Source organism: Gymnogyps californianus, chromosome 3 (genome assembly GCF_018139145.2).
Source record: "Gymnogyps californianus isolate 813 chromosome 3, ASM1813914v2, whole genome shotgun sequence".
Lineage (NCBI taxonomy): Eukaryota > Metazoa > Chordata > Aves > Accipitriformes > Cathartidae > Gymnogyps > Gymnogyps californianus.
Window position 1 is genome coordinate 34,169,503 of NC_059473.1, and position 15,308 is coordinate 34,184,810.

Consider the following 15,308-nt stretch of genomic DNA (forward strand, 5'->3'; position numbering starts at 1 on the left):
TGAACAATGCAAAGGAAAGGAACACCTGGGAGCCAGTAAGTGTGAAAGTTAATTTCAAAGAAATACTGACTATGAAAAGGATGAGTTGCCATTCATCTCAGTTTAGCGTACTTTAACACAGGCAGATGTAAGTATTCCTGTCCTAATATCATGATAGAAAAATAATCTATTTATTGTATCCTGGCTGTACTGAATAGACAAGGATAGGAGTCACTGTTTTCACATGCTGTCATGCTGCTGCACACCTTTTCATTTCTGAATGTTGTATTTTTTCCACTACTGAGAAGAAAATTCTCTTCAGAAGTAAACAGCATGAGCGATTAATGTATGAACTATGAAGATGCTTGCAAAACTTCTCTTTAGATTAAAGCAAGTACAGGCTAAATTTCAAGGCATTTTCTTTCACTATGGTTTAGTAAAGAGATGATTTAGATGTCTAGCACAGAAATGTGCTAGACTGTGATAGATAAAAGATCAAGAAAGACTTTTTTGTGAATATTACCAATTATTGTGTGCTAACAAGCTCTTTAAAACCTTCCCAGGAACAGCTGAAGTTTTTATAACTCAGAGGCAAGGATCATCACAGCTATAGCTGACTTTTAACAAACTTTTTGATATATTGACCCCAAACCCATCTCTTTAGATTATCCAACCACACTGGTTATAACACACTTAGTCTAAAATGCACAGGATGCATTCAGTGTAAAGGATAGTTCAGGTGACCATATCCACTATTTTTAATGAATGAGGCTGATTTTGTAAAGTTGAACAAGGTCATAGTGAAACTAAATCCTACAATTGCAGCAAGTCCTTAAAATTGTTTACAGATATGACTATTAGGATCCTCACCATTAGGAGGATTTTAATCTACAATAATCATAACACTTTGAGAAGGCTCTTAGATAACCAGTACTGGCAAAGTATATCTGCAAAAAAGCAAGCTTGAGTATATGTGCTCAAGCTCCTTTGAGCAGGAGAGGAAACCAATCTGTCCATCCAGATAGATATGGAAGCACAGAACAGATAATACAACACATCACAGAAATAGGCAATAAGATGAGATAGTAAAAACCCATCAACATACATCATCTGATCATGGTACGATGTCATCTCCCAGCCTCTATTAGCTATTGCCGCATCAGTGCAAGTCCCAGACACTTTATCCTGTTTATAATTGCTGATGAGCAGTAATAAGGCCTCCATGCCTCAGCTCCTGTCCGTTCCACTTCAGCACCCACCTATTAGGTTATAACTTTTATTTACAGCCTTGCTTGATGTGCTGTTCTATTAGTACAGTTGGAAACTGAGCAGGGGGGAAAAAAAAAGAGCATCCCTAATGGGCACTATTATTGCCAGGGCTGGGTGATTTATTATGGTGCTCGAAGGCTGTTCCATCATCACTTTCCTGTCGGTGAGAGAGCTCCAAGAAGGCTGGATTTCTAACACAATGCCCTCCAGAAATCAAACACTAAAGAACACCTTAAAAGTCCCTTGGAACACCAATGAAAAACATACCTCAAAGTTGTTTGAATGTTATAAACCCCTTTCAATAATCTTTTGTATATTTTTTGCACAGGAGCTTAACACTTCAGAGCAATTAAAAAAAAATAAAATCTAATTAGTGGTGTACCAGGTCTTTTTCTCCTTACTCAACACATAAATATTGATAAAAAATTATTATACAAAAGTAATGATTCCTTGGTTTTGGCTCTGGCTGAAAATTTGTGTACTTCTATTTCCACAACCTGCCCTTTCTGTAATTCCTAGAAGGCTGTCCTCTTGAGTGTACAGGTTCAGTCTCAAAGCATTTAGATTTCTGGCATTGCTATGATCAAGCACACACCATAGTATAAGAACATCAATAAACCTGAAACTTCAAAAAGGACCATACACCTGCTTAACTACTTTGCTCAAGCAGTGGAAGAATTATTTGCATCTTCTAGACTCAAATTTTAAACTAGAAAAAGCATAGAGCAATGAGACAGATACTGTAATCTCGTACAATATAAATACTACCGCACCCATCTAGGACAGATATCCTCATGAAATGTGAGCTATCTGCACGTATAACTATACAAAATATTAAAGATGCACGTTTCTCATGAACTGCTACTGAGAAATACAGTACTTAAAAACTCAATGACTTTATGGATATAATGTATGAATTGATTGTATCATTACTGCATTTTATCTGCTTGTTTCTACTGCCTTCTCTCCCGCACAATTAAAAATTAACTGAGTGCACTCACACAGTCCCACCCATTTTTTTCCAGCTTTCTTTAAGCTGCATGAAAATGTTTTAAAATCTGGCTGTTTAGAATTGCATATTAAATCATCATTACAGCAGAAAAAGAAGAGTAATATGCCACTTAGTACTGCACTTTCACGACACGGGCACCCAATATAAATGGGATCTGGATGCCCTACTGACTAGAGTAAGCCTCACAGTATCTGCCATCAATCGTAACATTACCTAACCATTAAGAAACAAATCAAAATACATCAGAAGCTATACACTAGGCCACACAGTCCCATCTTTTTTCCTACAAAATCTTCAGACCGCTGGCTCTCAAAAGCCTTTGAGGCATCATCCAAACTAATGACTGCAAGGCTTTATTCATTCGTTTCACTATAATCCTTGTCCTATGGGCACACTTCGGAATAGAAATACTTTTTACCACAGCGATGATTCTGGCAAACAGGAGGAGGAAAAAACCCACTACTTGGTGTCATAATACAATTTTTTATCTGAACAGCTCCTCCAGCATGCAAGTTGACAAGTGCATGAGGTAAAAACTCTTTTTTTTGTAAGAGAACTTTTCCTGTGTCTTGGCAGATTTATTGTTTTGATCTTTCTTCAATGGTTACATTAATGCTAATAAAATATGAAAGGTTTATGTCTTCCTTAATGTCCTCCTGATGGGAACCTGCATACAAGATAAGTAGGTCAAATCTCTAATTTTCTGTCTCAAATGCTGATATATGGCAGACTTTAGGGAAAAACTATGCTTGAAGGGGGAAAAAAATTATGCAGATGAATTCCACCAAAACATTCTTCCTTCAAAGCTCTTCCAAGCAGAAGAAATGTAGAATACTTACAGAAAAGAGGATTATACGCAACATGTAGTATTGACAAATACTGCTTGTATCACTTAAATAGCTTCCTACGAAGGGACACTAAGCTGAAGTGAATGTAGTGTGAAATATCCACCTACATAGTCTGTTGCTTATGCCTGAAGATGTCACACCATTTCTGGGTAATATTTTGTAGCCAACGTTTTCTTGTCAATTCCCATATTTATCTGGATTCCCAAATGCAGACTTTGAAAACATTTATTTTATACATATATTTATATATATAATTTTCATTTTTAAAAATGAAAGTTTGCTGAAAATTCAAGCTGTGGAGAAGAAAACTAACTCCTGGTAACAGGTTTATTAGTGTAAGGGACTACAAACAAAAGATGCAGATCACTGAGCAAATAATGTAAAAAACATTGGGGGAAATTGAGGTAATACAAAATCATTAGGTTTAGTTGACTGAAGATGAAACTTGTGACATCAAATTAAGAAGATCTCCTTATTTTCTCGCTAAATACACCAAATGATCAACATACAAGCATGTAGGGACCAAACATTAGCATAGACCGAAAATAAGAACTACTGAGCAAAGTTAGCCAACCATTTAATGGATATTTTTCAACATGTCTAGTAGCTTCATCTGCTTTATTCTGAGGAGCTTTTACTGTTGCCATTTGACACTCCAAATAGTGGACTTACTTGCCTTTTTGCTAATCACAAGCACTTTTTTTTAAAATATTCCTATAGTACTCTCAGTTTTCAGTATATATAGCATCATAGAAAGCTTTTAAATTACCCTGCAATGAAAACCAGAGTTAAACATTACAACAGCCAACGTATAAAGAAAATACGATTTAGTAATACCGTGAGCAAAACAGAGTAGTTTGCAAGGGATACAGTGGCAAACATTCCGTTTTGTTTAGGTACACCTCCATGCTTACATAGAAAACAAAATCCACAGTCTTCCTATTCTGGAGAAGCTGGATCCAGTATCTTCCAGTGCCAAACTCAGAGAGTTCTTTGGCAAACAGTACAGCATTGTCACAGATTATCATGCATTACTTGAGAGGTCTGCACCTGCACCAAGTGCAAGGTAATGTAGCTTCTCTTTAACCTTCCTTCACTGCAGACCAAGCCAACTCGCATCATCGCACATTTGCTGCAAGCTAACAACATGTATATATGGAATAACTACAGTTCAGCTAAACGTATAGTAACTTGAAACACTTTTTGAAAGAATGACTTCAGAGGTAATTTACCTTGAACTCCTGAAAGAATGAGAGCCCTTAATCAAACAGGAATACCCTTCTTTTCTGCACACTCAATACAGCTCAATTTGCTAAATGCAAATATAGGCAAAAATTATTTTGGAAACACACACTGGTAGAACACTACCACTACCCTAGATGCCTGCCACTGCCACTCCACAGGAGGTTATGGCTTCCCACAGTGATGCTGGTGGAAAGGATCATATGAGCTCTCCTTAATCCATGCAAAACCAAAGCCTGAAAAAGATCTGAGCCAATGTTCAACTTGGCTGTGTGCCTCAACAAGCGCTCACATGATTCTTCGTGACAGCTCTGCTGCAGAAGCAGCAACTTCAGCCTGGCAATGACCTAACATGTCACTACTAACACCAGCTCTGTGAGAGATTATCCATCTATATCCTCCATGTAGAAATAAAGTCATGAAAAGGACCCAAAGCAGGTAAAATTTAGTCTCGATGCAAACATCAGCTGTCTATACTGCATCTTCGATCTGGGAAAGTAAAGTCAATATACTCCGAACAGTTTTGTACTCAATACTTTGCATTTAAAAGGTGGGATTTCCAGAACACTATCACAATCATTAGACTTAAATCAAACCGATTACTCCTACGTCTTACGTTTATAAAGATTAACTGAAAACATAGTATATTTATGGAATTATGTTTAACAGGACTCTGAGACGAACTATCTGCCATACAAATCCTTCTGTATATACATATTTCTGACAGCAAAGCAACAATATTTATCTTCATTTGGCATTTGCCAGATATAGTTACTACCCTTGACTATTAAACTATAACCATACAGCTACATATCATGCAAAATCTAACTCCTCGACCCCGACAAAACACATACCTGAGTCGCAAGATCTTTTGGTTGGTGTGGTTAACGAGGCATGAGCTGTACCTGTGCATGGCCCACCTGGAAACAGAGAAGATGATATGTCTCAAAATACCACCTATATTTAACATTTACAACCACATCAAGATTATACTTAGGAATATAAAACGCTGAGGAGCACTTGTCTTTGGAAAGCACATATGGAAGTAGTCTACTATTCTCAGTATTTCTTTCCCAGTCAAATCCGAGTATGTCTTGCACTGAAAAAACAGATGAGAAGTTGGGACAAAAAGACAAGTTATGTTATACTTTATAAATATTTCAAAAGGCAGTTTTAGGAAAATACACACTGTAATTGCAATTTTTCCAGCATTGACAAAGGTAATGTTTACGTCAGAACAAAGCTAGAAATGTATCTAACTAACCCAAAAGTTACGCAAGGGACGAAGTGATTGCTTCCCTGATGTTAACAGAAACGTTGTCACTGACTCCAGTGAGATAACGACTTTGCCTCTTATCTTGTTCTCATTATGTTTTCAAAGTGTGGCACAAGCATATGCTAACAAACTCTTTACATGTTTAAGTTTTTTTGTTGAACTCTGGACTCTTGCCCACTCATCTGGTATCTGCTTGGTAGTAAACTGCTTTCTGGCTTTTTTCTTAACATGCATCATCATTGAAGAGTTCTCCAGAGATCTTGTTAAAACAGCAACCAATTGAGTGTACTCAGTGACTTGCAGTAAAAATAGATAAATAAAAAAAATAAATCCCATCTAGTGAAGCCAAGACAAATTGACAGTAGCATTACCAGTGGTAATAACATATCATAGCTTTGATAATTGGATATTATAAATTGGATGATGCTAGAAAGCCTGAAATTAAGTTAGATCTAGTAGAGCTTGGTTATCAAAATACCAGTAATCAAGTTTGCACTGGACTGCTGGTGATATAGCGGTACTATGCTGGCAGTACAACAGAGCTTAGTATGACAGGATAACCTTTCACAAAAGTCTTCACACCCTGAAAAATACTTTTTCCCCTTAATTTTTTTTTAGTCTTTGCATATCTGGAAAGCAGCACTGTGGCTTTGGCAATGTTTTTCTCTTTTCAGATATTTTCAAGTCTGGCCCGGTAGTAAACTGCTTCTTTTTGCTTCTGTCCAAGATGCTCCTCCTTCAGGTTTTTCTATTATTTCTATTTTTCAGTAAGTATCAGGTCTTGGGTAACTTTCTCTACCCTGTAAAACTCATAGCATTGTAACACTACAAAAAAAGAAAGGAAACTTCTGCAATTGGGAGGGAAAGATGTGAGGAAATTATTTCAATGCATTTGATTTCAATGAAATGCACTTGGGAGCAAAGATCTCACAAGTTTTACACTTTCAGTTTTCCAGAGGAGGACTGATAAACTTCTTGAGTTTTCTGTTATCCCAAAAAGTCCCTCCAGCAACATGCACCATTTCATAAGCATGCAACAGGTAATCTTTAAAGGGGTGGTTACAAAGGCCAACGAGCCAGCGTCTGGCCTGCACGCAAACACTGAAGCCACTCATTAGGGCCTGGCCTGAGGTGAAGCAAAGTGAACAGGACACGGGACACTACCGAACATGACGTAAGAAATTGCTGAATGTGACAGGCAACAGCATAAGCAGCTGGCAGAAGTTACAGAGAGTGTTGTGAGGGATGGTTGGATTTTGCAGGCTGGTAAGAAGGGAGCTGGTGAGAAATGGCTGAACTCCACAGGTAAGTGGAGGGTAGCAGTGGGGACCTCTCTGCAGAGTCAAGTCTGCATATGAGAACAGCCAAGCTTGCTTTTGCAGTGAGGACGACTGGGAGGCATGGGGTGGATGCCTTCCCTGGCCAACAGGAAAGCATCCCGGATGGACAGATCAAGCATCCTGGTATCACCATATGTTGGTGCCCACTCCAGGCCTGACAGCATTGGCAAGCAACAACCACTTTGCAACCACCAGAAAGGGTCAAGTAAGTTCAAATCATTTTTTACAACATATCTTTTTCTAGGCTAGAATATTAAAAATGAAAATATCATCTTGATCTATGTTAGCAATACTATTGTAAAAGGCTCAATAAATGCCTAGTCTAGGGTTTGGTGCATTTGGGAAGAAAATCAATACTGCAACAGAACCCTTACCAAGTTTTCTATGGAAACCTTTTGCATATTCAAAAAATTACACAGCAGGTCTGTTAACTCAGTCTCAACTTTCAAAGACCAAGTATATAGTATTTGGTTTCAATATAGAATTTGTGTAAACAACAGGATATGGAATATATCAAAATATATACAACAGCGTATCGAATTTCAATGAACTGACCACAGCTGCCTCTTAAGATGCAGCAGCTCCTCTTTAAATAATTTTAGTTACATTCTCCCAGTTTTCATTGAATAGACATTGACAGGCATCATCACTGTGGACTATCAAATAAGGCTAATCCTTGCAATTATTGTACAGTAAATATTTACACTAGTTGATACTTCCAGCATCCAACTAAATATAAGATCTTTATTTCTCACTCTCTAAAGTACACTAAGTTGGTATGTATTCTGCACCTCCCTGTGTCAGAGTTTTTCTTTTATTTAATCTTCCCTCATTAGGTATTACTTTCATATAGCTTTGATTTGTATAGCACAGCACCAGAGTTTCAACAAAGAATATCTTGGGATTTGCATGCACGTACACCAGTGCCTAATAACCAGCGAAGGCAGCATGTCCTTTGCAGCACTTCCTTCTGCTACTGTTTTTGTTCCACCATTAAAAATGTCATGCATAATTCAATACTATGTAGTATGGGCTTGACTGTGCAATTCTACATGGAAGTCATTATGTTGAATCTTTTGGTATACATTACGGCTAATACAGGCATCTTTGTATTATTTGAAACAGGGCAGTATATTTCCCCCAGCTTTGACAGAAATTCTGCATGAAAGAAAAGGGAAGTCAGATAACAGAACACCAGTCCTTCTTGGCTATACACAAAGGTAGGCTTATAACTTAGCATGATTCAGGATATATCTGCACCTTCATTCCCAAACAAAAAAGTGTTTCAAGGCAATTTAACTGTGGTACATATAACACTTCATTGCACAGTGAAAGGCCACACATGTCTAGCTTCTAACATAACCCACAGGGCTGTATACTGCTATTTTCTTCTCAGCACAAACAAGAGATTAAAATGGAAGAATAAAGATATCTTTCTACTCTATATCCAATTAACAGATTAAACAATAGCTTCTGCTCCTATTTTTTTCCAATGTATGGCTTCTGGCATTTGCAATTCCTCTTCCAAACAAAAGCAGCCACTGCCCAGCAATAATGTAATCCCAAGAGAAGATGATTAAAAATACAAAAATACTAAAAGCTACTGAAGAAATTAGGAGAATTGTGAGAGTCACCAAGTTTGCAAATTCAAAGACAGAATTAATAAAGAACAAAACAAGATCCTTTAACTCGAACATTATCACATATTACAACAAAAGATCTTGTTAATGTAGCTGCTATGTTTTTGGCTTCTGATATCCCTAGCTTTCTGTAACTTACTGTTAACTGTACTCTAAATATATCAATTTGGAAAAACAGGTTCAAAACCAGTTTCTCTGCTAACTCTATAAAGTAGTAAAGTTTTATGTATTTCTTATATTTATATATATATGTTAATATTGTTATTATTTACTATTATAATTTCTGTATGTTTAAATTGACCTTTAGAATGCCTTTCTGCATTGTCCACCTCCCTTCCTGAAAGACGGTAACAATCGCCAAGTACCACCTGTCCTGCAGGACATACCCTGAGTCAGGGTAACTTCTTGTTTCCCCTTCCTGAAGTCTTTCTAAAGTGAAGTGACTCCACTCAGTCAGAACTTCCTGTGCAGGAAAAGCAAAATACTAGGGTAACCCCCCTCTTCTTGCTGTTCAAGGAAGTGCCAAGTTTGAACCCAGAGTACATGTGTCAGGTGTATTTGCACAGCACTTGGAAGCACTTACTGAGCAGAGGAAGAGATGCAGAATGGAGCAAAACCAAGCTTGTACAAGAGTACAAAGCCTAAGATCACAATAATACACTGAAACAATTACAGGTAACACAAAAACTGCAAGCCAGATAATGAACAAACATGAAAAATACATGAAGGAGCCTGAAGCTCAGTAACACTTGATCACAGTGACATAAGCACGCCCGAACGCTACTTTGAGCTTTCGGTACTGTGATGGTTCCTTCCCAGAAAAACCACACCAATTCCCTGCACGCAACAGGCTGGAAGAGGGTAATAAGAAAGAGCTGAATTTCCTTGGACAGCAGTGTTGTAGCCAGGACAGGGAGAATTTCATGGCTATTTGTAATACAGGAAAGAACCCACCTTTGGAATCCTGTCCAAAACAGTAATCTAGTTGTGCATTTCCTGAATTGGTAGAGACATAATCTAATTAATCTACAGAATTGAGTTTGAAAACAGTCATTGATTACAAACACCAATACATAAACAAACAGGAATATAAATCTCTAAATTCATTCTGCACTGACAGAATACACTCTCTTTAAGGAAAAAAAGCAAGAGAACTTTACAGCACTTATGAACCACTTATTTGCTGCAGAATGGGTAAGCTGCATGATAATTTAAGTGATGTCATTACTAAACAGATAAGACGATTATATAACATACAAACGCATACTTTTTAAAATGTAGTTTTACAAACCTGCCATTATTTACTTTTGTAGATTTTTATCTATATGCAGCTTTTGGAGATGGAAGTGAAACCTGGGCTGCTTTGCTGCTGCTGAACAGCTGGTAAATTTAACAACTGTAACGAAGTAAATGGAGACAGGATTCAGATTCCACTTTTTTCCCTGCTATTGTTTCACTCTGTTACCTGCTTTTCCTCAGTTTCCTCATTTGTAAAATAGACATGATACTCTCCTACTTTATAGGTGTAAGTTGAAGTGTAAAAATACACTTTTGAAACCAGCAGTTAAAATACATTTTTATAAATAATTTTTATGTAACCTTGATAGCTGTGCAGCTCTAACCCACATTTTTCTTATATGACTGTGTTTCTGTTTCATGTTCCATGGGGTCCTTTCACTTTAATAAATGGGACCCTAGGATACACTGTCTACTCTGCAGTGTGAAGCGACTATAAATCAGAGGGAACAATTAACATAGGTACTATTCCGCTGGTCTTCATTATGTTTCAAAATCATCATGCCACAGACATGGAAAGACGTGTTCATTTCATAAACCTATGTGCCAGATCTTTGCTTAAGATGTTAGAAGAACCAGAAATGTTCTTCAAGTGAAACTGGGACTGTAGGGATTAGATTGAAACTTACAGAAAGATCTTCACGCCATGAAAAGACGATGAAGGCGACACTTCTACTAGACACTGTTTTGTTCAAACTTCTAACTGCCTATATGTTCTGTACTGGCACCTAATACTAGTGGCATTTCTCAAAAGACAACTCAAATAGTCCACAACTCAATATGGTTTTATATTTGAAAGCATTCTTGCAAATTCCCAGAGAAAAAGTGTTTGCAACAATACTAAAAAAATACGTGTTTTGTGATGAATGTTCACGAAAATCCAGGTTTGATGATAATCCAAATGAAAAACAGAATTACTGTTAATTTTAACATCAAAAACAGTACCAAAAGGCTATTTGTACATAGCATCTAATGAAAACAAGGCTAAAAATGAAATCCCTTAAGATGTAAAACACCTTTTACTATTATCTAACTTAATAAAAGAAAAAGCCTGAGAAAATAGCTAGTTCTTATTCTGTGGCATAGAAATCCATAGATGACTGTAATACCAAAAAACAGCCAGGTGCATATTATATATTAGAGATGTGTCCCCTCTTGCTCTGATACAAGACACACAAAATTGAGTACAGGAAGAAAGAACACATGACCATTCTTCTGACTTGATAAGGAAAATTAGAATTATTCATCATCACCATCACCCAGCTGCAGCTTTCTCAGTTATGTTTGGGTACAAGTTTAATTGTGGGTCAGGTAGGCTAGTTTTGTAGTTCAGCATGATTTTAACAGTTACTGCATTCTTTTGGATCAGAGAAAAACGTACAAACTGATATCAGAATAAATCAGGTTAGCAACAAAGCAAATTATTTTCTACAACCGTCTGTGACAAGCAAGACAAAACCAGGCAGCTAGCTTGGTCTGTTTATACATTTAATACTTTATAGAAGTGGGTATGCATGTAACTTTCAGTCAGAGATGAGCCAGAAAACAAAGTTCCCCATAGCTAGAATTAGAAAAAAAAGACAGGATGTACAAAACTGACTCCTACTGCAATGAGCGACTGAATTCTCAAAGCCAGGGCATTTAGAAAAGTATACAATGGATAGCATCCAAGAGCAATTGTTATTTTAAAAATTGCTGTCCTTACTTAAAAGGCACAAAACGTAATTAAGGATATCACAATAATAATTCAAAATATGAAGTACTTTCAGAGCATACATAGGAAAGCTGTCATCTCTGTCTCTGCTGACAAACCCAGGCAAAATGCAAAAACTGTGAAGTCGTTATAAATTGGTAGAAACCTTTTGCATAGTGTCAGAGAGAAGGCCATTCAACAAAAAAGAAAGAAAGAAAAGAAAGGATGTACTTGTTTATCCATTTTTCATAAGGTTATGTTGAAAAAACTGACATAAGGTTTTTTTTTCATTTATTCCAAAGACAGAAAAAAATATCATTACTTTTCTAGTACTATAGCCTATGTGGCTTTTACACAGTCATGCTTCAACAAGCCATGAAATTCAGAGTATAAACATCCAATAGGTGCAGTAGAAAAAACAATCTCTCACCTTTCTGCCAGAGATCTTTTACAGAAGCCTGGTGCATCTCTGTCTCAGACGTAGTACACTTTAGGTACATAAAGTAACTTCACCAAAATAACTTCATAATCAGGGGTATTTCAGTGCTTGCAGCACATGCAAATGCTTAATAAAATAAACAATGTTTTAAAGCATTTTTCAAACTTGTCTTGCAAATTTAAGTGTTTGAGATAAGCTAATGATGTTTTAAACATTTAGCTTGACATGCAACAGTTCAAATTCTGGAGGGTATACAATAATTAGCCAAAATTTACAGACATTCAGTCCTGAAAATTCACATTTAGGCATCTAAAATTCAGCACACATAGAGGTAAGGTGTGGTCAGTGATCATCACCTTCTTTCTGGGCTGAAATCTCCAGTGTATTTTTTGACATTTACAGCAATATCTCACATCTTTGTGTGTCTTCTTATAAAGTCTTCAGTGCAGAAATGTAGAGCATTTAACTGTTCTAGAAACATCAGATATTCCTTTTGTCCTTTTTCGATTGTGGTTCTTGCTAATTCAAGGAGGCCAGGAAGAGTTAAGCACATAATTAAAATAAAATCATGTCAACCGAAGCTAAGAACTAGTGAAATATCAAATCTGATCCAGCTGCCAGAGTCAGAGTTGTTCACACTGACATTTCTCCTGTCACATAACAACACAGTTAGTTTTAAACCTGCACAGCATCAGCTTTAGGTCTACTCATATAGTGACAGAAAAATAATGTGACAGCCCCAAAGAAAGCAATGAAGGCCTGAAACTAAGCAAAATTATTCCATGTGCAGTGTGACCTTTTCTTTACCAAAATACATAGAACCTTCCTTAATAAGCTAATTCTTTTTAATGAGTGCTAGTGGCTGGAGGTAGGGAGAGAGAAGTGAGAGCCATTGTCAAATCCCTTTTTTCCCTGTCTGTTAAAAATAAACAAAAACCCTGCCCACCCAATAAAAAAAGGAAATCGTTGACAGAGCAACCAACTTATACGGTGACTGACATTGAAATAACTACCATTAGGACCTCCTAAATGAAGAGAGGAGATGGAAGTGAAAAATGAGAATAGATGAAAACTATACAAGAACAGAGAAACTTATCTGCACATAAAGCAGCAGAAGAACAAAAGTTAGACTGATTTAACCATCTGTTAAGAAACAGTTCATTAAAATCCACGCAAATGTAGACTTAGTAAAGCCATACCAATATCAATATACTCCTTGTCTGCAAAAGTTTGTTTCAGAAAACTTACTGCAGCTGATGAGACCTGAAGGTTCTGGATAGAAAAAGGCAACTCAAGGAGCATATGGGGGGGGGTGGGGGGGGGAGGAATTCCTAGAATGTTCCACCTGCCCCCCCCATTGCAACAGCATTTTTTTTAAATTGGTGATAAGTAATACTTCATAAAAACAAAACACATGTGAAGGAGGGGGAAAAAAAAAAGTCCTGAAGCTTGCGTCACTGTCTCTGGGCATAAATCGTTAATACATTTTTGTTGATTGTAAATGTAAGACTGAGAACTACCTTTCATCTACTAGGGGGAGAGATACTGATCAGCAAAGCAGCCACTGGGGTAGGTGATTATTCAGAACTGAGGGTGGCAGGAGATGGAAAGTCACTACAACCTGGTTGTGTATATAAGACACTCAGGAATGCAAATGCAACTCTCACCGAAAATCAAAACAGTAACAAAACAAGGCGGAAATACTTGCATATTGTCAAACTGAACTCCTGCAAAATCCAGTCCAAGGAACTTTTCTCCTGTATCATTCATTCTGTGTTAAAAAAGGAAATGGCTACTTAAAAACAAGTACAAAAACCTGCCTCACTTTCTCTGGCACAGAATATGAATCTTACCACATGAGATTTCTATGGTTCTCTTCAGTTGTCGTAACATGAATGGAATTTGTTAATTGCCTAAATGACTTGCTGCAATTCTGTCCTATCTGTTTACCTTACGGACTCAAGTATTAGGCCAAATGCCTTGATGTGAGACTCTCCTCAAAAGCTTGAAAGGGAAGAGAGGGGAGTGGAATGCCCCATGAAAATCCTTCCTGAGTACTCCAATCTTTCCACACTTGATAGGGATTACCACAATGATCCCATATATTGATTTCTGGGGAATTACCACAATTCTATTCAGAACAGCACATAGCTGTACATCATCACATGGCACTGCAAAATATCAATCTTTGAAGAACACAGCTGTAATGAGAGTACTGCATGCTTTATAGAACTTGCTACAAAATAAATAAATATTGCATAGAAAAAGACACCCTCAAATTAAAATCAAGAAGCCATTTAAAGTTTGGGCATTCTTCATTACGGGAAAGAATCTTCCATGCTGAGGCCATTATCCATCAGAAAAGCTCCATCTGTGTATAATTATTTCTGATAAATGATATTAAGCTTCATTAAAGAGGTAGTGGGGATGCGAGAAGACAGACAGCTCAAGCTGTAAATAAATCTCTCCACTGTATTTCACTTAAAATCACCTCAGCAGGAAGTCATAAAGAATTTTTTTTATAGGTAATATTTTCAAATGCTCTGCAGGCTGTGCTGCCTAATATCCATCACCTTCAGTGTATGATCACAAGCTTGCAGGGATGAAGGACACTATTTAATTTCCTTCCCTCCTTCCCATCCCTGTAATCACCTTCCCACTTAACCCTAAGTCCTTCTCAGCCACAACAGAAACACTTTGTTGTAACATAATTTAATTCCTAACTGAACAAATTTTCAGAAAACCTGACCCAGTAAGCACTGGAGAAGCACCCTGTAACACCAAATAGTAGATCCTGGCTAATAAGCCAGCAGAGGTGCTGAAGTCCCCCGCCTTGTGAAGGCCCAAATGTGTTGCTGAAGCATAATGTTTTGCTGAATTCTCTAAGAAGGTTGTTTTAAGGCCTTGGTTTTACAGCAGACTACAGGTTTCCCCTGAAGAAGCGCTGGACAGAAGGAAGAGATGAAGGGTGGTCAGCAGCAACTGTGTATGTGAAGGAGAGACAAGAGTTACACGGCAAGTTTACTCTTATTACAAGAGCTGGTATCAGAACATTCACATTTGAACCCTGCTGTATTTCCGACAATATTCTCACATACAGATAAAAAACAATAACTCAATTTAAAAAATTTATTTTAGTTAGTCTAATAAACTACCACAATCCCAAAATAACACTTTGTGCTTTGTCCATAGCCAATCTGCATAAGTAAAAAGAATAAATATGCGAAGTCTACATACCTGTAAACAGAATAAATATTTCAGCAACTCAGCAAAA

General features: G+C 37.2%; 1 protein-coding gene across 3 annotated transcripts in view; it reads right to left on the reverse strand.

Moving 5' to 3' along the window:
• Positions 1-15,308, reverse strand: part of ZFAND3 (zinc finger AN1-type containing 3) — a 144,487-nt gene that overhangs the window by 34,951 nt on the left and 94,228 nt on the right. For 2 of the 3 annotated variants that reach the window (XM_050893019.1, XM_050893018.1), the window contains one exon: positions 5,205-5,270. The exons of the other annotated variant lie outside the window; for it this stretch is intronic. In XM_050893019.1, the coding sequence (XP_050748976.1) occupies positions 5,205-5,270 (66 nt within the window). The remainder of the gene's footprint in view (positions 1-5,204; positions 5,271-15,308) is intronic. 3 annotated transcript variants of the gene reach the window in all.